This window comes from Sturnus vulgaris, chromosome 3 (assembly GCF_052056855.1).
Source record: "Sturnus vulgaris isolate bStuVul1 chromosome 3, bStuVul1.hap1, whole genome shotgun sequence".
NCBI lineage: Eukaryota > Metazoa > Chordata > Aves > Passeriformes > Sturnidae > Sturnus > Sturnus vulgaris.
In genome coordinates, this window is record NC_142245.1 from 66,484,081 (window position 1) to 66,503,383 (window position 19,303).

At 38.7% G+C, this 19,303-nt stretch overlaps 1 protein-coding gene across 5 annotated transcripts in view; it reads left to right on the forward strand.

The window, feature by feature from the left end:
• The window catches only part of CEP85L (centrosomal protein 85L), a 136,366-nt gene that overhangs the window by 111,100 nt on the left and 5,963 nt on the right, over positions 1-19,303 (forward strand). For all 5 annotated transcript variants that reach the window (XM_088161884.1, XM_014876689.2, XM_014876691.2 and 2 more), the window contains 7 exons: positions 8,253-8,370; positions 10,354-10,530; positions 12,193-12,345; positions 12,631-12,785; positions 14,340-14,457; positions 14,781-14,831; positions 18,869-18,976. In XM_088161884.1, coding sequence (XP_088018010.1) covers positions 8,253-8,370; positions 10,354-10,530; positions 12,193-12,345; positions 12,631-12,785; positions 14,340-14,457; positions 14,781-14,831; positions 18,869-18,976 — 880 coding nt within the window. The remainder of the gene's footprint in view (positions 1-8,252; positions 8,371-10,353; positions 10,531-12,192; positions 12,346-12,630; positions 12,786-14,339; positions 14,458-14,780; positions 14,832-18,868; positions 18,977-19,303) is intronic.

Sequence of the window (19,303 nt, forward strand, 5' to 3'; positions counted from 1 at the left end):
ACAGAGTCATTAACCATTTTTTAAGGTTAAACAATCTTTCCTTGGGAATTGTACTGGTGTCCCACTTATCAAGGAAGTGGAGATTAACATCACACACCTTGTTCTGCATAGCAATGCTTAAATCTGTTGATAAGTAAGAAATGGATGCTCTGTACAGGGTAGTATATTTAGTCAGTTGTACCTTTATCTTGTTAAAAAAGGGAGGAAGAGCAGAAGGAAAAAAAAGTGAAACATGCTGCCTGATTCCCTTCTTTCCACACAAAGATAATCAGCCTTCCAGATTAGATTATTAAATTTCCTCGTTTTGCATTAGAAGTCTACCACATAGGAATAGTTACAAGTAAGTTTCCAATAGTTACAAAACAATTCAAGGACTAATGCTTAACAGTGTGAATCCCAATGTTTGGACACTTTGGTGTGTCACTAAAAATGCAAACATTTTTAAGTTTTTAAAATCCCAAGCAGCCACTTGAGCCTAAGAATAGAACAAGTACCTTGATTTTTATCTGCATACTGTGTTGAACAGCAGATTTAGTAATAGATAAATTAAATTGATATATTTTGTGTAGTTTGTTCAGCATTTACTTAAGTAGTACACAGCATAAATGAATGGGTTTAAAAGTGGTTTTGGTTTGCTTTTTGGAACTACTCTAGGAGTCACTGCTAATTTAATAAATAGAAACCTGAAATGTTTTTTAAGTCTTACTCTTCAGAAAATGAGGGGAAGACTCTACTTTCAAAAAGTGAAAATGTGATGTAAGGAAGCACGCCTGCTCTGTGTGTGGCACTTCTTAAAGGTGTGTCTTGTGTTTTCTCCACATAAGAACTGTTGGTACATGCCATGAATGAGGACTTAAGGATTTAGTCTGTAAGAGGAAATCTGCTGCTGTAGCACTTATTACTATAATGTCTGTCACCTGCTGTACGAAATAATTGGATTATATCATTGCCTTGGCAGCTTAGTATATAACACTGCATTATATTTAGCACCAGAGCGAGCCAAGCCAACAGTGTTTGTATTGGTTTAGAAAATTACAGCATCACATTTTAATTCTTCATGTTGCTCCTCTGTTCAGTATGGTGACACTACTGAAATTAGTGTTTGGTGCAATGCTGAATGTCTCTTGAGGCTGACCTGCCACTGTAGATGTCTCTAGTGTGGTCCTGGCAGAGTTTTGTGGCAGGGGCTGCATGTAGTAGGTATGTGAATAAATGCCAAATATCTGGACATATGACACAAGCTGCTGAGAATAACACTGTGCATGCAGTGTTCTTTTGCAGACAGCATAAGAGCATTGGAACAGCTTTTTAAGGAAAAGTAGATTTGGATGTACAATTTTAGTGAATAGCTGTTATCCCTCAGAGCATAACAACATGTACATTCTTAAAACAGTTACTAAATCATTAACCTTTAAATCCATATCTGAATTAGGATTAGATGTTTTCACTGAGACAAGAGAAGTAGATTTTTTCTTTGTCTTGTATCAAATCATCCTGACTTCAGTAGATGACATCAAACTGTGTGTTCTGATAGTGCTCATTTTAATGGTAGCATAGAGCTGTAATTCTTTTATTTTAATTGGCTTGTTAAAATCTGCAGCATCAGCATATCACTTGAGTGATAATTTGATGCCATTTTTGAGGAGCCTGAAGCTTTATACCGCCCATGTGGTGAGTGCATGTGTGTGTAACAGGGAGTCCTGGGCAGGGAGTGGGGCTGCAAGGAACCTCCTCAGAGTGCTTTGCTGTGTAATAAAAGTGTGCTTTGCTTCCAATAAAAGTGTGAAAAAGATACCTTTCTTTTATTCGATATCAACAATCACCCAGGTAACTTGTGGATGAGACTTTTTATATCTTGAGCTGGTAAATGTTAGGGAAGGTTTTGTTAAAGAGTAATTATTTTAGCTGTTTTAAAAGGTCACTTTGTTATATGTGAATGCTAGTAACATTGATGAAATTAGTTTTCATCTAATAACCTAAGTCTTAGCAATGATGAAAGGATGTAGGGCTAGAGAGGACCTATTTGCCCAACTGCAAGGCCCTGGGGAAGGCAAGCAGTGGTGCTGTCACTAGATGCTTACACTATTGGTATCTGCAATACCAGGTGTTCTACCAGCCTTTCTGGGTTGGGCAGTTTGGTGATTGATTAGCTCAAACATTAGAAAATTTTTCCTAATATGACTTAGTCTTCCCTCGTAGGTAATGTTTTCTAGTAATCAGGTAGTTTTTGTTATTCTTTGAGATCTCTCCAGCTGATGAGCTGATCTTCCCTGCAGTGTCCAAACTGGCCATGGAGGCCTCCCTCAGGCTGAGCACTTGTCTCTCACTGGCCGTGGTTTTGTGGGGTTTGTTTTTTGTGGTACAACATTGGGGAGTTTTGGTCAGCTGCAGTCCCAGATACTTCTCTATGGAACTGGTGGTAAACCATTTTGTATTCTGTAGATTTTAATATTTTTAGGAAATTCTAGTATTTGGCAGAGAACTGCAGGAGAGGTGCAAGAGTTGTTGTGTGTTTGTCCTGTTAGGAGACTGCTGAAGTTGAAGAGCTCCCAGCGTGGGAGGGAGAGTGCAGTCCTCTCTCCAAAGCGACATTTGTGCTGTGTCCCCCTCATCCCTCACCCCCTTGATTAAGTAGTCCAAGGCTTTTGAGAAAGTAGAGTCTCAAAAATGCTGTCTGTGCTCTTGCCTGCCTTGCTTCAGCAGTAGCTCGTGTCCTGTGGGTCAGGCAAGCATTTCAAACTTTATGCAATTCAGAAAAGTCATTCGAAAATACCAGAAAAAAAGCAATCCATCCAGATCAGAGATCATGTCTTGACTCCCAAAGATAGTCCCATCTTCCCTTCATGGTAAGCTCTGCTGTGACTGGAAGAAAGGTTCCCTTAGAACATTTTCACCATAAAAAAGGAGACTTTATTGCATAGGAAATTTGAGATCTTTTCTCATGAGCTTTGCTGATGTTTGCGTTCTTTGGCATTATCTTCTGAATTCCGGAAAATGTATTCACATTGTTTTTAGGACTGTGTGTACTAAGGATCTCTTTCCCTATCAGTATTCTGCACGTTTGGACTTCTGGTCCCAAGAGATCATGCCTCTAAAACAAAGGGATATAAAAATTTGTATCCAACTTCTTAAGTAACAAAACAAAGGAGAGTACTTCCAGCTGCAGTATGGTATGAATTTTATCAGTAATACAGAGGGATCCAAGTTGTATTTTATTTTGTATCCTGATTCTGAAGAAATCTGCTCAGATATTTTCACCTAAGGCAGCAAATTCTTGTTACTTGCGACTTTTGAAGGTAAGCATCAACTGTAATTTGTTTTCTTAAGAAGTTACTAGTGTAGTTTGAAGATACTGATCTTACCTTGACTTGGAGTGTGGGACTTTGATTTATGCTGATTTAAAAATTAAAGCTAAGAAGAATAACTTAGAAGTTGGGGGGGCAAAGTGCTTCTCTGGCAGATGTGGGTTTCTAAAGGCTCTTTCATGTTAGTGTAAGTAAGGGGTAAGTAAGTAAGAGTAAGATGGGCTTATGGAGAATGGGTGAGCTGGTCCAAGATCTGAGAAATATCGTTTATTTCCAAACAAATGGACATGTGAGTGTCTATGTAAGCATGTGTCCACACTTGTCCTGCATGAATATGAGAAAATTGTGAATATCAGTTATGTCATACAAATATTTTTGAGACTTAAGGAGAAGCAGTTTCTATATTAAGCAGTTTGTTAATGCTGATCTCTGAAGACAGTCCAGGCTCGTGAACATTAAGCTAAGTGCTGTTCTATGCTGTCCCACATCCTCTGTGCTGACTTGAGTTTTCAAAGGGGATTTTTTGAGTTAAAGGGCAGAACTGCAATTGAATCAAAATAGAGATCTCCCCCACTCTTCCCATTGATACTTCATTATTATGGCTCTAGCTTTCTTTTTGCTCTTTTCAATAGATTCAGTTAGGGTCAAGTAGCATCAGAAGTTTTCCTCTGAATTCTAGACGGCATTGTAAATAGTCACAGGATGAGGGGATTACGAATGGAAGTATTTGTGGGAGGCAGAAAGACAGATAAGGAATACTACTGTCCTTAAATGCCAAGGAAATACTTACACAGAATCAGCATCTTTGATAGCCTAATCTCTAATGTTAAGATTTTATGTAGTGGTCATAGTTGATAATTCTGGGAAAGGTGAGAGAATGGTACAATCTGCCATGACACGTTTTTAACTTTTCCTTCCTAACAAAATATCACTGATCTGATGTAGTGAAACATGGCTGAAGCCTTGAAATCTTGTTTACTAAAATAAAGACTGTCAAGGTAAGGGAAGTAAAGGGAGCAAAATACATGTTTATAAGACCTGGAAGTAAGCCAAAATCATTAGTTTGTGAAAATGATAGGGCTTTCCATAAATAATCTAACTAGAATGTAAATAGCTAACACGTGGGACCTGGGACATAAAAGCTGGTTCAGGAGACCATAGAGCAGCATGTAGCCACCACTCGAGTCTTGTATGTTGAGTAACCTGTTACTTCTGCTGAGCCCCCTCAGAAACAATGTGCCTGGGAGCAGCACAGGGAGGTTTTGATCTCAGGTTATTTATAAATTATGGCTGGAGGTTCAAAAAATGGGGTGAACAGGCATAGTCCAAGGTACCAGTGAAATTAAAAGAAAAAAAAAGATGATGGAAATATAGCAAGCAGGTCACTTCTAAAGGAAAAAAACAAACAAACAACCTTTAAATCATTATACTTGAAGAAAAAGACAAGATTCTTCAGTGCAGAACTCTTCCGTGGGTAACTGCAACAGTCTTCTGTGTTCCAGGTGGTCTTTTCCTACCTTGAGAGGAGTTTAGATTCGCTTTTTGCCTGTTTGTTTCTGCACTGCCACACCCAGTTTCTGGAAATAATATTACACCTTGAGGGACAGCTGGAAAGATATGTGCCAAAAGTGTTGATGAAAACAGTGTTATTAGTCTCATGTTTGTGCGAATTGATTGGATAGAATATTTACCGTTTATGCATATTTGAATGCCATTTCCTTCTGGAAGATTAGTTTAAATAAGGAACACTAAAATGTCCTTTCCAAATGGATGGGTTTTATTCCTGCCTTTTCTGATTTCTTTTCATTTTTTATTTCTTTTCTTTTTAAACAAAATTCTCAGCTGTAAGTCCCTTTGGTTGATTGAATACTTTGGATTGGAGTATTGCCTCTTGTTCTCTTCTGCTTTAGTGAAAGGGAAGGGCTGTGTCAAGACAGACAATTTAAGTAAAATAGTGGTTTTTGCATTTGGACAAAGGGGCTGATCGAAACCATGTGAAAAGTGCCGTGACAGTCACACAGTACACCAGTAACTCTTCCTTTGCTGCCAACAGAAAATTCTAACACTCACTTATGGGGGAAAAAAATTAGGGTGTTGTGGAGGAAAGCAGTTTCCATAGCACCTACGTACAGTACTTTCACTGAACCCGGATGTGTGAGCTGGGGTCTGTTTCTGTGCACTGAAGTTTGAAGGCTGGATCCCTGTCAGATTCCCCCATACCCTGAGCTCAGGCCACACAGCCTGTGCCCACTTGTACTCAGATGGCTTCTGGAAACACTAAAGGTTGAGGAGCTTGACAGAAACTTGGAGCTACCTAAATGCTAAAGGCTGATTTGGTTTGGTTTTTTTTAAGTGCTGGGCTGATAGGTTGGTAATAGGGAGGCTTCTGGGGACAGTGTTCCCTCTGTAGTAGGCAACCTGTGTTTTTGAGAGCAATTGAACTTTCTAAATTCCCTTTAAATAAAGCTCAGGGTCTCTGGTTATGCAGCAAAAATGTTTGTTTCTGGGTGCCATGAGGTTAATGTTGTTTTCATAGAGGCAGTTATGTGAAGAAGTTGTGGGGCCTACACAACCTTAAAACATTTCTAGAGTGTGTTTTGTTGGCAAGGTTATATAATGATGGAGAGTTTCATGCTTTGCAGAGTGAAAAGAAGAAATGTAGTTAAACTCTGTGTTCTGTCTCATCTCAGATTAACTTGTCTCACCTTTTTTCCAATAGGGATTTGGTAAGGTAGGGTAAGGATTATGAAAGAAAATATGGTAATGTAGTTCAAGCTACACTGGTAGTTCAAAAATATTTTAAAACATATTCTCCAGGCTGTAGTGTTCAGACTCTTGAAATCCTGCCTGGGAAGGAAGGCACTGCTAAATTACAATCAGCCATAAACAGAAAATCATATAATGCATTCAAGGGATGTGTGTCAAGTGGATAAAAAATTTTAAAACACATAAATAATTTTAAAACAATGACATTTCAATAGATCTGTCTAGGAATTAATAAGGTGATAAAGAATGAAAATTTGCTTCAGTTCATAGGTTTGGATAACTCATACTAAATAATTTTGTTCTCTGTAACCAGGCATGCACAGAAGTCATCAAGACTTCATATCCTCTTATAGGATTATGTAAATCTTGGGCTTTTACAAGATGTCTTACAAGTTAAGAGCATATTCCTTTACCTAACCTTCCAAAATACATTGGAAGCTTTTTGTTTGTAGTGCCATCTTACAGATGGCAAACAGAATTTTACAGTCTTCCGGTGTCACATACTTCTTGCTCCACTGTCCATACAAGCTTGTTCAGTCTAGATAGTGGAGGGAGCAGGGAAGCCTCAAAATCACCTGATACAAAATATTTCAAGACTTGCTATGGAGTCACATAAATACATTCACTTGCTCTCTCCTTATTCATTCATGTTGAATAAATTGTTCCAAAGTACCAACAAATGGCAACTCATATACTGGTTTTCCATTCATTGCTGTTCTTTATAGATATAAATATAGGGAAACAGAAGAAAGCCATGTTCTCATCATGTCTTCTTTAACACATCCAGCTGAGAAATGTGTAACTTCTACTATATTCAACATTTTTAAAATGTGATATTCCTCTTGTAAACCAAATAATAGGGGTACAGTTGGCTGATAACTAGCTAGAAGAATGTGAGTAGCTAAAATGGTCCCTTCAACTGGGTTTTGGCATGCTATTAAAATTTGCAGTTGACATCTTTTCAACTAATACATATTTCATGTTAGTTTATAGATTATATAATGCATATTTTGTGTACACGTGCTAATGTTTCCAAAATGCTCTTCCTAAACACAACCCTTCCAAATTTTAAAAAAAGCAACAGATTGATGGATTTCCTTTTCCAGTGTGTGCACAAGCAGGTCTTTTCCCTGGAAGTTAATCTGTATTTGCTGTTTAACTCATTTTAAGATTGAATTTAATCACCTAGGTTCAGCATCATTGTTTTCAGAAAAGCCAGTCACGCTCTGTGCTTACAGGCAAAACTCTGAGGAAAAAAAAAATTCATGCTTGCATGCAAATACGTCCTAGGATAAAAAAGAAGGAAAAGTGAAAATTACCAGAGTGCACAAAATTGGTTTTAAGTTTATTGAGAAGGTCTCTGTGTGTTTCTGGTGGGTGCTGACAGCTCCACTCTGGGGTTAGGTTTTGAGGTGCCTGTTGCTCCATGGAGAGTTACTTCACACCTCGTGGAGCTGTGACTTGGGTTGGGATAGAGACCTGGCAGGTGTTTGCCCTGCAGTCCTGCCTAGTTCAAATGCAGTCATGATTTTTACAGTGATATGATTTGTGTTATAATTAAATAATGATACAATCCTGATAGTGTTTCTGCTGTACTCTGGCCAAGCAGTTGGTGCATGGTACTTGTTTTAGCACACAGTGTAGTATTTTACCCTAGGGGAAGGTACATCTTAGGTAAAGCAGTTGATTGAGAAAGTCTTAAACAAAGCAAGAAGCAAGACCTTGCAGGGAAGCGCTGCTGACTATCTTATATAATGGCCTTTTTAAGTTTTTTCTGTTCCTCTTGATTTGTAAATCTCTTCAACTTTTGTCAGAAGTCAGTTGTGGTAAAGAGAGGGGCCAAGCAGGAGAAGTCCAAGTGAAATGAAGGTGCCATTTTTGTTTGGTTTCTATATGCTTTTCCCTGCTTATACTTAAAACCCTAGCAGCAGATGGCAACAGAAGCCTCCCTCAACCCACACAAAATGGATAGAGTTTTCAAATCGTACTTCTACAGTTGCAGTCTGGCTGCAGTGGGAAAAAGCCCACTAGTGTAGATCTTGGATAGTTGAATACCATTTTAAATGGTATTCAGTGTTAATTGCTAATGTTAATTGTTCTTCAATATAAGTCTTAAGATGTCTATTTTTTAATCTCTGTTCCATTCTTTTTTTTTCCCCAAATTAAATTTATGTATTACAGGCAAAATCAGCAAATTAACAATTTGCATCAGAAGATAAGGGAGAATGAAATACGAGCTCAACATGCAAGACTGAGCCATCTTGTGAACTGTGAAGATCCATACCTGACTAACTTACAGGTAGGATGAATACTTTTCTTTCAGCAGAGCTTTCCACTGCTCAGTAACTGGCACCTAAAAACATTTCCACAATTTTCTGCAGGCCAAAGTGTAGAACTTTTGTGGTTATTGATGGCTGTATAATTGCATAGCTGCAAATTGCATAGGGAAGACCTTCTAATGTTGTAGTTTACCTTATATTTGCAGAAATCTAAGTTGTGTTAAAATCTTGTACATACATGAAGTCTGATAAAAGTGAGATAGCAATGAGGAGCTGTGACACTCTAAGAGTTTAACAGCAAACACGTATGGTAGTCCTACAGGGAGAAAAAATAGTTTGATAGGAGAGTATCTGAAAATAAGTAATGAGAGGTTTTCTGAAGAGGAGAAGGTACTGCCCTTTTGGCTAGATGGTTAGATTTTATGGATAGAATAGATGGAGGAGATATGAGAAGGTAAACAGACTGGTGGAGTACCTTTTGACAAGACACATGAAAAGGACATGGGCTAGTACTCCTAGGGAGCATTTAGTCTGCAAGATAATATCTGGTGGTATTTTGAGTATACTTGTCCTAATTTTCATCTACCTAGCACAAGTGTCAAGTAGCATAAGAATGAGGTAGCAAAGGTTCACTGAGAAATGCAAATCAGTGTGAGAACTGTGGCTGCTTACAGCACACAAATTCCATGTCCAGGCCTTGGCATATCTAAAAGGGAGTCCAGAAAGGGATTGTTAAGGCAGATATGCAGAGAAATATCTTTTCTGTCCTTCTTTTATTATGTTTATCTTTTTCTTTCACAAACACTGCACTAGGATCTCAGCTAGGGTATTTCAGCATGACATTATTTGTGTACTTGGAATAACACAGCTGTACATCAGGTGAGACTGTGGTTTGTGTGACAGCAGAGAAATTCAAGTGGAGCCTCAGTGCAAAGTTAGGTATACAGAAACTTTTAGAGACATCTAGCAATGTCTAGGCTTTTGTTTCTTACAGATCTTCTTTTACAAAATACTTAAAAATCTGTCTAGGTTAAGAATTTTTTGGGGGGGGCAGGAGAGAAGATGCAGACAAAAAACTCAGACAAACAAAGAAAACAATATTGCAGAAACTGAAATTTTAGTGCACGTATCTTAGTATGTTGTGCTTCAAATAAAATGCAAGTGCATTCCTCTTTCATAATTTAAAGAAACTTCGAACTTTATAATGTATTTGAGTTTCTGCTTGCCTTCTATAAGACGAATTTATAAAAGCAATTCTAGTTTAATGAAGGTTTTAATCTCTTAATACTTTGCTGAAGAAATGCCACTACTTAAAGAAATTTTACAGACTGTACTTTTAAAGATAACCAATTTATGTTATTAAAAGGATCTTGAAATTGAAAGCCTAATGGGATGCATCTCCTTTTTTTGTCCCACATGCAGACAATTTCCATTTTGTTTTTATCTGTCTCTGGGCAGTGGAGATGGAAGTTTTGGTATACAGAACAAAAGATAGGAGACCTGCCTTCTGACTGTTGCTCGAGTCTCAGGCTTGTTCCTGCACCCAGGAATGATAGCTCTAAGCTTTGATTAGTACTGATGTTCTGCTTTAGGAGGGTCTTGAGATTGAAGTGTCTCTCACTTCAGTATATTCATAGCAGTTTTTAAGTGCTTTTCTTCCCAGGAGATGGTATGATAAGGCAGTGACAGTGATTTGTTTTGAAAATGCATTTTATCTGCATTTATTGGGATTTATTTTGGGATCAATATGGATATTTTCCATAAATCTGAGGGGGAAGGTGGCCACACAATGTTCTTGTGCATTTGTTATGAGCGTAAAGGTGTCCAGCTTCTTTGTCTTTTTGCTTCAGATTCCTGAAATACATGCTGTTGAAACGTTTGAAAAATCAAACCCCACCCTTCCTGACAGCTAAAAAAAATGCAGGACTGTTTTCTGCTCTGCAGTTCAAGTTGCCAGTAGCGTGTGTGTTCATTTGTGTGATTATTTTATTTCTTTTCATAAGCAACCACAGTATGAGGGCACACCACTGCAACCCCACATTTCAGAAAGATCAGCATCCCACCTCGAGGAGCTTGAGCGAAAGATTGCAGCAGCTGAGAGCAAGGAATTGCAACTCAGTGAAATTGTGAAACAACTTTCAAACAAATCTAGTGAGGAGAAAAAGAAGATGGAGGAGAAAGTAAGTGTCTTTCCTGTTCTACATTTCTTTTTGTCACTGTTGCAGCAGCATATGTTTGCTAGGAGGCAACTCGGTATATGGGTTTCTGAGTTATTTTCAAAAGGTCACTAAACTATCTGTGGTGGCAAAAGAAGATTAATGATTTCAGGTAATGGATTAATCTAGACTTGCAGGGGATATATCTTAGAAAGTGATACTAGGTAAAATGGTAATCATAGTAATAGTTTTAATCAGGTGTCAGTTAATCTTTGGGGGAAAAAAAAGCTGCTCATTCTTGTAGCTTGTAGTGTTTAAATAATGTATCATTTAAAAATACAGATCGTGAAAACGAAATCCTTATTTTTAGCATGGTTTGCAAATGTGGCCCTCAAGTTTTGAGATGCACTTACCAGCCTGTTTATGCCTATTTAGCAGGAGTGATTCTCTTGTAGCTTTCTTAGGATGTGCAGGGTGGACTTGAGTATGAGACAAAGATATCTGCGTTCTTGGGACAGTTTGGACAAAGGGTTTCTTTGCGGGCTTAAGGAATTCCCAGGGGTAGTTCTGAATGTACTCACAGCCTTCCTTTATTGCAGGCAGGAATGTGCCATTGACCAAGGGGTTCCTAATTAATGTTTTAGGAATACATTGTCTCTGTTACCTCATCTTCTTTAATTACTGGGCTTAATTTATATTATATCAGGTTCAAGGGATACAAGCAATGTGATACAGTGAAGTGTCAGGTAGGAAGACAAAGAAGAATGCATAATTCAACTCAAAATGCCTTACCATTTCCTGTGAACCCTCAGTGTGATTTGCACTGAGGCAGGAAGGGCAGGAATTGGATACTGCTGTTTCCTCCTTTGTGAGCTTTTCCTGCCTGGATTCTTCACTGTGTCAGAGATGGCAGGCAGTGGCAGTGGTGGGGACCTGTGCAGCAGTGCTTGTGTTAGCAGCATGGTCTGTAGGTTGGCCCCTGGTTCTCTGCACAGTCCTGATTTGCCCCTTAACACCCATCCATTCTGTGCACTGAAGAACAAGCTCTCAAGGAGAAAGAGGGCAGGGAGGGACAGTGGAAAATACTCTTTTTTCCTGCCTTTCTTTCCATTCTTTTGATCTAGATAATAAAGCAAAAGAAGTGCCAGGAATACGAACAAATGTAACATAATACAAAAAGTCTTTTCCAGGCTTATGGAAAATTTAGATGCCTGTAGAAAAGGTGTTTAAGAAAGCAGCTATTCTGATCTGATGTCCTCTGATGTGATTGTCAGACTGCATCAAAGTCAGGGTTTTGGCTTCCATTTTTGGTAGACTAAGTTCTTGGTACTCATGTTTTAAGTTGTTTATGTAGTCCAGAGGAGCTAAAATATATCCTGATTATTTGTTGCCTCTGAACATCTCAGTGGGTGAAAGAATTAACAGTATTTTAAGTGCTGAGCTGTTTGTGTTTTCAGTTCACAAGGCACATGGATTGCTCTGGGCAGAGGTGAAGCAGCTGTGGTTTGAGGACACATGTAGGCCTATAACTTGAAGCTGTTAGGATTAATAATTTTTGTTTCCTTCTATTAGCCAATGCTTTCATGTGGCTGAGAGTACAATTCTTGGAGAGTTAACAGCCTCAGCTTCCAAAGCAGGCTTATTTTTTACTGTTACCATAAAGCATGTACTCTTTCTTCCTTCTAGCTTAAAACTAGAGACCGGTATATTAATAGCCTGAAGAAGAAATGCCAGAAAGAGTCTGAGCAAAACAAAGAAAAACAAAGACGAATTGAAACCTTAGAAAAATACCTGGCTGACCTTCCAACGCTGGATGATATAGAAGGGCAGACTAAACAGGTAAGGTAAAGGGGGTTTGTTTTACATTTTAAAAATATAAGTAAGCTCCCTAATATCTGTTCTCAAATCTTTTACTGTTTAAAAATCTCTTATTTTTTTTCACCCTTATGTTTAGGAAGAGAAGTATTTCAGTCTTTTAGAAAGCATTGTAGGTATTAGGATTTCTCAGAGTCAGATAAGTGACTCGGGTGTGAAACTATGCAGCAGGTCACTGCAAGGCTGTGGTCTGACACAAGGCCTTCTGCTGGTGTGACACTGTGTCTAACTAATGTAACCTTGTGTTAGCTGCAAATTCTAGAAGAAAAAAACAAGCAACTTCAAGAAACCATAGCTGAGTTGGAAAAGAAGCTCGGAGAGGCCCGGTCGCAGTGCAGAGAGAGAGAATTACAGCTGGCGTCTCAGAAGAAAAAAGAAAAAGAGCTGGTCACAACAGTGCAGAGGTATGAACAGCTGCCCAGGCTGTGCCCTGCAGTGGGTGTGCTTCCCCACCTGATGTCAAGACCTAATGCTTTTTAATGCCTTAATCTATTACGATGCTAATTATGTTTTTGGTAAGGGTTTTACAACTTGCTTTGTGGCAAGTTGTAATTAATACCAAAGAGAAGAGTGAGCTTAGGGCATTCTTTGTTATCTGTCTTTAAGGATGTGGGACACTCCAGCAACGGCATCATAGCCTGTTGGCAGATAGAGGATGGAACAAACTTGTGTGGCAAAGGAGCATTGTATAGAAGCAGTCAGTAGGGCTATTTAATAACTCTTCTTGTCATGAGCTGTGGAAAAACTGGATATTGGCTGATGGGTATATCAGGGAAGGGTCAAAGATTTTGAGAAGTTCCAGTTATTTCTTACCTTTTAATCCAGTGTGCAGATATTTAAAGGAAATTTAGATGTAGCTAGTATGTTGTCATTTAACTTGCCTGAAAGTATGAAAAAGCTGATGGGACAGATATCTAAGAATAGCCAGGTAAGACATGGCGAATTTGTTTACTGTGTTCTATTTTAGATCAGGGGACCTACTTAAACAATTTTTTTTAAATTAAAGGATAGAGGGAAGCAAGGGAGAGTCACTTTTAAGTATCTGTGGATGCTCCTGCAGTTAGTTGTCCCTCCATTGGGTAAAGGTGCATGCCACAGGAATCTGAAAGGTTTCCATGATGAAAGGGGAGCTGGCTGGGACACCTTGCCAGCCAAATTGTTGACACATTGTTTCCATCTTACCAGTGGAAGGTCTTAGTGCTCTTATAATCTAGCGGGGGATCATTCTGCCTTTTCTGAAAGCCTACAAATAGTTGGGGTGACCTCTGGTTCCTAAATTAGACAGCAAGATTAGCACTAAGTGTATTTCCTTTCTGAGAGAAGGTGAGCAGACAGAGGCTGTAGCTACACATGAGTTGAGTTGAGCAATGGAGGGTCTGAAGGCCATGCCCTTGTGTGGGAGCATTCCTGGCAGGAATGGCTTTGGGCTCCCCATTTCAAGTCACAGAGGGTGTGATGGATAGGCCACCAGCACTGGGTACAGTGTCTGATTCTGAGCTCCAAGTTGTATGTGCCCCAGTGAGACAATCTGATTTAAATGCTCCCAAAGCTGTGAAGGTTCACAGATCCCTCTGATCTATGTTTTGCCTCCCCCAGTAGCACAGAGCAACTGTGAGCACCACAAAGCTTTGCTTTGCTCCTCTCTGCCCTCTCTTCCTACACAGTACTGCTGGAGCTGTGCCTGATGGGCAACTCAGAGTATGGAGCATAAAACCTGCGTTCATCTGCATGAATCTGGCCTTGTCAGTGCCATGGCAACTTGAGTAGTTTCAAATTTTTGCATCATTCATGTACTGTTGATGCATGAATTATATGCTCTTTCATAAGGCTGGATTCTGCTAGGTACAGTTTTACAGTTCTGGTTGGCAAGATGGTGCAAGTTTCTAATCTTTTCCTAGAACACACAACCCTCTGGTTTCTATTAGCACACTTAATCTTTCTTTCATGTTGAATGACAGTTTACAACAGAAGGTAGAAAAATGCCTTGAAGATGGTATCCGGCTTCCTATGTTGGACACAAAACAGCTTCAGAGTGAGAATGAATGTCTCAAAGAAAAGAACGAGAAAGCCAGTAAGGTTAGTCTGCAAATAATCTGCTCGTGGCATCTTTAACCTTAAGTCCTGCACTTCTCTTTTTTTTTTGTTTAATTTAGAAATAAATATCTCACTAAAGAGTAACATATTTGTTGCTATGTCAGATGGCTTTTCAAGACCTGCCTGTCTCTGTTCAGAACATAGATTTTGCATAAATTTTGTGTTCTGTCAGAGTTGAACTGTCTTGTCATTTCTGTTTTTAAAGATGTTATTTAGAATCTATGTCTTACACACCTGTAGGCTGATTTTTAGACAACAATCTGGAGAGACTCGAACCTTCTAAATTGCTCAATTTTATATTCTAGGTCATAGACAATCAACAAAATCAGATAACTGGACTGATTTTGGACATGCAGGTAAGGAAGAGTGTATATTCTGTTGTTTACTGTGTGTATTTTTAGTTCATAAAAATAACATTGCTAAAGTTGAATTTTATTATTTTATCTTTCTGAATAGAAGTCAGAGGAAGAAATGCCAAAAACTTAATCTTACAGATGGGCTGTAGTCAACCCATGTTCTCTTGCAGGCCCATGGTGTAGTCGTTATGTCCCTGTGCTTTGGCACTTCACTGGTACTCATCAAGAAGCGAGAAACCATTGCTATGTCGCATCCTTATTCTGCTGGTCTAGAGCATCATCCAAAGTACAAAAGCAATGTTGCTTACACCTTCATTGTTCAGTTTGTTAGAAGAGACAGGTGCCTTTCTAAATCATCCCACTTCACCCTGTTCAACTGGTTTCTGAAACTTAGATACCTTAACTGTCTTGGTGGATCTTGGGCACCCAGCTTGCAGCCAAAGATTTTTCTAGACAGCAGAGGTTGTCAGCTAGGAGTCAGCTGCAGCTCTATAGATCTGATTAACAGTGTTGAAAGTTACTCAGGGGACACTGTTTGTTGTGGAAAAAAAGAAATATTATACAGCTTTTAGAGAGGAAGGTATTACTTGCCATAGAGAAAGCTCAGCATTTAAAAAAACACAAACATCTGTTTTCAGCAAATACTGAAGCCAAACTCTAGTTTCCACATTCTTCTTCTAGAATGTCATTTGTCTGTTAAAAGTTGCCTCCCACCGTTAAATTTCTTCCTTTATCTGCCATAGTAAATAGGAGGCCTGATTCCTGTCAACAACCATATATTTGTGTGATTAGATTGCAGTGTATGAAACATATCTGTAAAGAAGAAGTAGGAGAATTTATGTTGCAACATGAGGTACCTATGTTAACTGAAAAGGAAATTTGTGGACCACACTTAAGAGAGCTAGGAAAATTATAGCCTGGAAAATTTTCCAGGCTGGAGCTTCTCAGCTCCATTCTCAGGCTGATAAGCTGGTTCAGGGAGATTTTCTCCCAGGATGATGACTTGGTCAAAATAGAGAGGAATTAATAACAAAGACAGAACACCTGTTTTGGTGTATGACCAGACCTGGGAAAGAGGTGTCAATGTCTCTGAACCAATCATCTTTATTCTGCCCTTGGAGTTGTGAGTCATTCTATTTAAACAAGTGTGTTTCTGAATAAAGTTGTCTCCTTCCTATCCTGAGGGATGACCACGTAGCTGTGTCTTATTTCCACCACATCTAAAGGGTTAATACCCTCAACCTCACAGCTACAGAAATTTACTTACTTAGCTTCTCAAGGTTTGAAAAAGACTGATTTTATCAAACTGAGATGTTTGCAAGGAGCAGACTGGTATATGCGAAAACTGTGATACAGGCAAATGTTGTTTCAGGTGTTATATAATTAAAAAGAAGTTCAGAGCTTGAACTTCATAACCTTTTTGAGGTTCTCTGTCCCTTTTTGTAGTTAAGATTATTTACATATATACACCATAGATATGTTGTGCTTATCAGAGATACACACAACTTGCTAAGTGTATTATCATCAACCTACATCTTCCCTTGTTTCCTAAACTTTCTGGTATTTTTCTCACCATCACCTTTATTTTGAGACCAGTGATCTTAAGCATTTTGTGTGCTTAGCCTTACATGACTTTAGGGAGCTGGACTGGGAAATGCTGAATAGTTGTGACTGTCTGTGAACAGGGTACTATTCTGTTCTCCAGGACTTTTTCTTACTTTTCCTCTTGAGATATTTTATATAAGGACAGAAAATAAGATTTGAAAATGGTGTCAGCCCTCAAATTACTTGTAGACTATAGCAGCTTCTTTGTATCCTTGATATCCCTGGCCTTCCATACTTGTGACCTGGGAATCATTGAAAATTAGTTCATTAGAAATTGAAATCCCATATCAGCACAGAGATGCAATTTATCTTCAGCTAAAATGATCTCATTTTGTTCCCTTCTTGTGCCACATGGTAAACTTATGCTTGAGAATGTATTTTAGTTCATTGTTTTTAACTTGCAAGCTGAAAATAAATTCTGTTTCAGACATCAGTTGTATAAGGCAGTATTAGTTTCTATTTGCTCATAATCATGGTGATATTATTTTGATCTTCCTTGTATGGTTTTACTTCATTGATTTGTTGTTCTGAGTGAGAGGGATTAAAATTTTGGTTGGTCGTGGCAAGATGCTGTGCTGCATATGTAGTGCATCTTAAGAAAGAGAAAAATTGTAGATGGCAGTGGTGTTTTAAAAAAGAAATGCATATTTACATGATTAATGTACATATCACAAAAGTAACAGTTTTGGTACAAAAAGAGAGCAGAAATAAGTCAGATTGTACAATGCCTATATTACCCAAAGTACATCTGTCAACAATCTTGTCAGTCACAATAAACCCCAACTGTGCCAGGCTGGGAATATTGCCACCAAGTTGTAACTTCGGGAAGCATATGGAAAAATTAAGGGTGAAGTACAGAGAATTCATAGCACCATGAGTAATCTGGAAATCTTAGCACTATAGATCAGCCAAACAGTTAATCACGTGTGCTTTTTTGGAGCTTTAAGATGAAGGTGACAGAGAATGATAGATCTTAGGTGTATCTTTAAAAAATAAACACTGATTTCTACTTCTAGTAGTTCCCATTATATGGAGCAGTTCTTCAGCTGAACATGTGCTTTGCTTGTAATATTCTAAAAGCTGGTTTTTGCTTAGTTTGCAGAGTCATGTAAATTTAGTGGCAGATGTGGTTCTGAAAATACACTGGGGAAGGTTAATATTTCTCACGCTGTCTTCCATACCACCTTCCCCTCTTCCAGAAGGCTGCACAGTCAAATCTTTTTTGTCTGTTGTTGACATGAACATGAACCATGTAAATGATAGTCCTAGTGCATCTATCACAGCTGGGGCACTGGGTGTCCCTGAACTTGATCTTCATCAAATTGGAAGATAATTCCAAATGTCTTCCAATCGTTAAAATTGGAAGATATTTGGAAGCTGGGAGGGTGTTTTTGGCACTGCATTGTCCTGTTCACTTCATGTTTCTAAAGTATGACATCTGTATGCCACAAATTGAGCTAGAAGGACCTTCAGTCCAGCCTAGTAATGGTTATTTTTCTCAGTAGATAATGTTTCTAAAAAACTAAAGGCAACGATTCAACGTCACTGCAGGTTCTGCTCATCTGCAAGCACGCAAAGGAAATGCCTGAAGCAGTTGTTTCCTGCCCTCTCCTGGCCCAGGGTGTTTCCTTTGCCTCCTTCCTCCCTCTGGAGTGTGTAGCTCTGCTTTCTCAAAGAGCTTATCTTTAGGATACATGTTACTTCAGCACTTCCTTTTGAGGGGCATGCTGTGAGTAAAAAGAGCAGCAGATCAAGTGTATGAAAATGGTATTAAAAACAACAAATCATGTCTGGGTTCTGCCTGCTCATTCTTACTGCTGCCATGAAAATAAAGTGTTGGGGGTTTTTTAGTCCACACTAAGTCTAATGTTAGCGCCATTGTTTTCCAGTTTTACAGAGTATGACAGAGTACTGACTCCCCACTGCTGAATGTGCAGGGAAGTTTTATCAATGCTGCAGCTCCTTCTGTGACCAGCCAGGCCTTTAAAAACTTCATTTAGTGCTGGGCCTGCCTTGCCTCTCATTACTTCCTGCCTTCTCATCAGTACTGTTAAATCTTACAAGTGGCAAGTCACAGCTGAAGAGATTTCTCTGTTTGAAAGCACCAGGACTTTATGTAGTCTCTATTCATTGTTAGTGTTCAGATAAGATGGCTTGAATATTCCTCTTTCTGAAGTTTGCCAGATGACCTAGAAAGACACATCTACAGATTTAAAAGACAAGTAGTGGAATAAATATGAATACTTTCAAGAAAAGGCACCTGTGCTCATGCTGAATTCACCCTGAGAATTCCATTTTGGCGGTATCTCGTGATTTCTCAGTTTGAACTTTGTGGTTGAAAACTGGGGAATTGACAGCAGGTGATTCCTTATTGCAGCGGTTTTATTATTTGTTGTTGTTTTAGATCATTATCCTGTTTTCATTCGTTTCAGTCTATGCAAGACAAGCTTTCACAAGAAAAGCTGATAATTCAGAAGATGACAAATGAGCTTGAGGAAAAAGAAAGACATATAGAGCAGTTGAATAAAACTCTCTCTGAAGTAAGTAAAATAGCACCAGTAACCCAACCCCCAACCACACTAGAGCCAGGAAGAACCTTATAGAATGATTATAAGATCCCTTGATAGGGCTTTATGAGCTTTATTACATACTTAAATGTCCTGGCTCTCATGCAGATATGTAATGCATACTACCCCTACGTCAAGAAGTGAGAACTTAGAGGGTGAAGATGGCTAAGTAATAATAATGTGAAATAGCCATGTAAAAAATGTCTGTATGCTGTTCTTTGGAGGGGTACAAAAATATTGATTATGTGTTTGGAAATCAATTATTTTTAATTGTACTATTTGTGGCTTGAAACTTTCTGC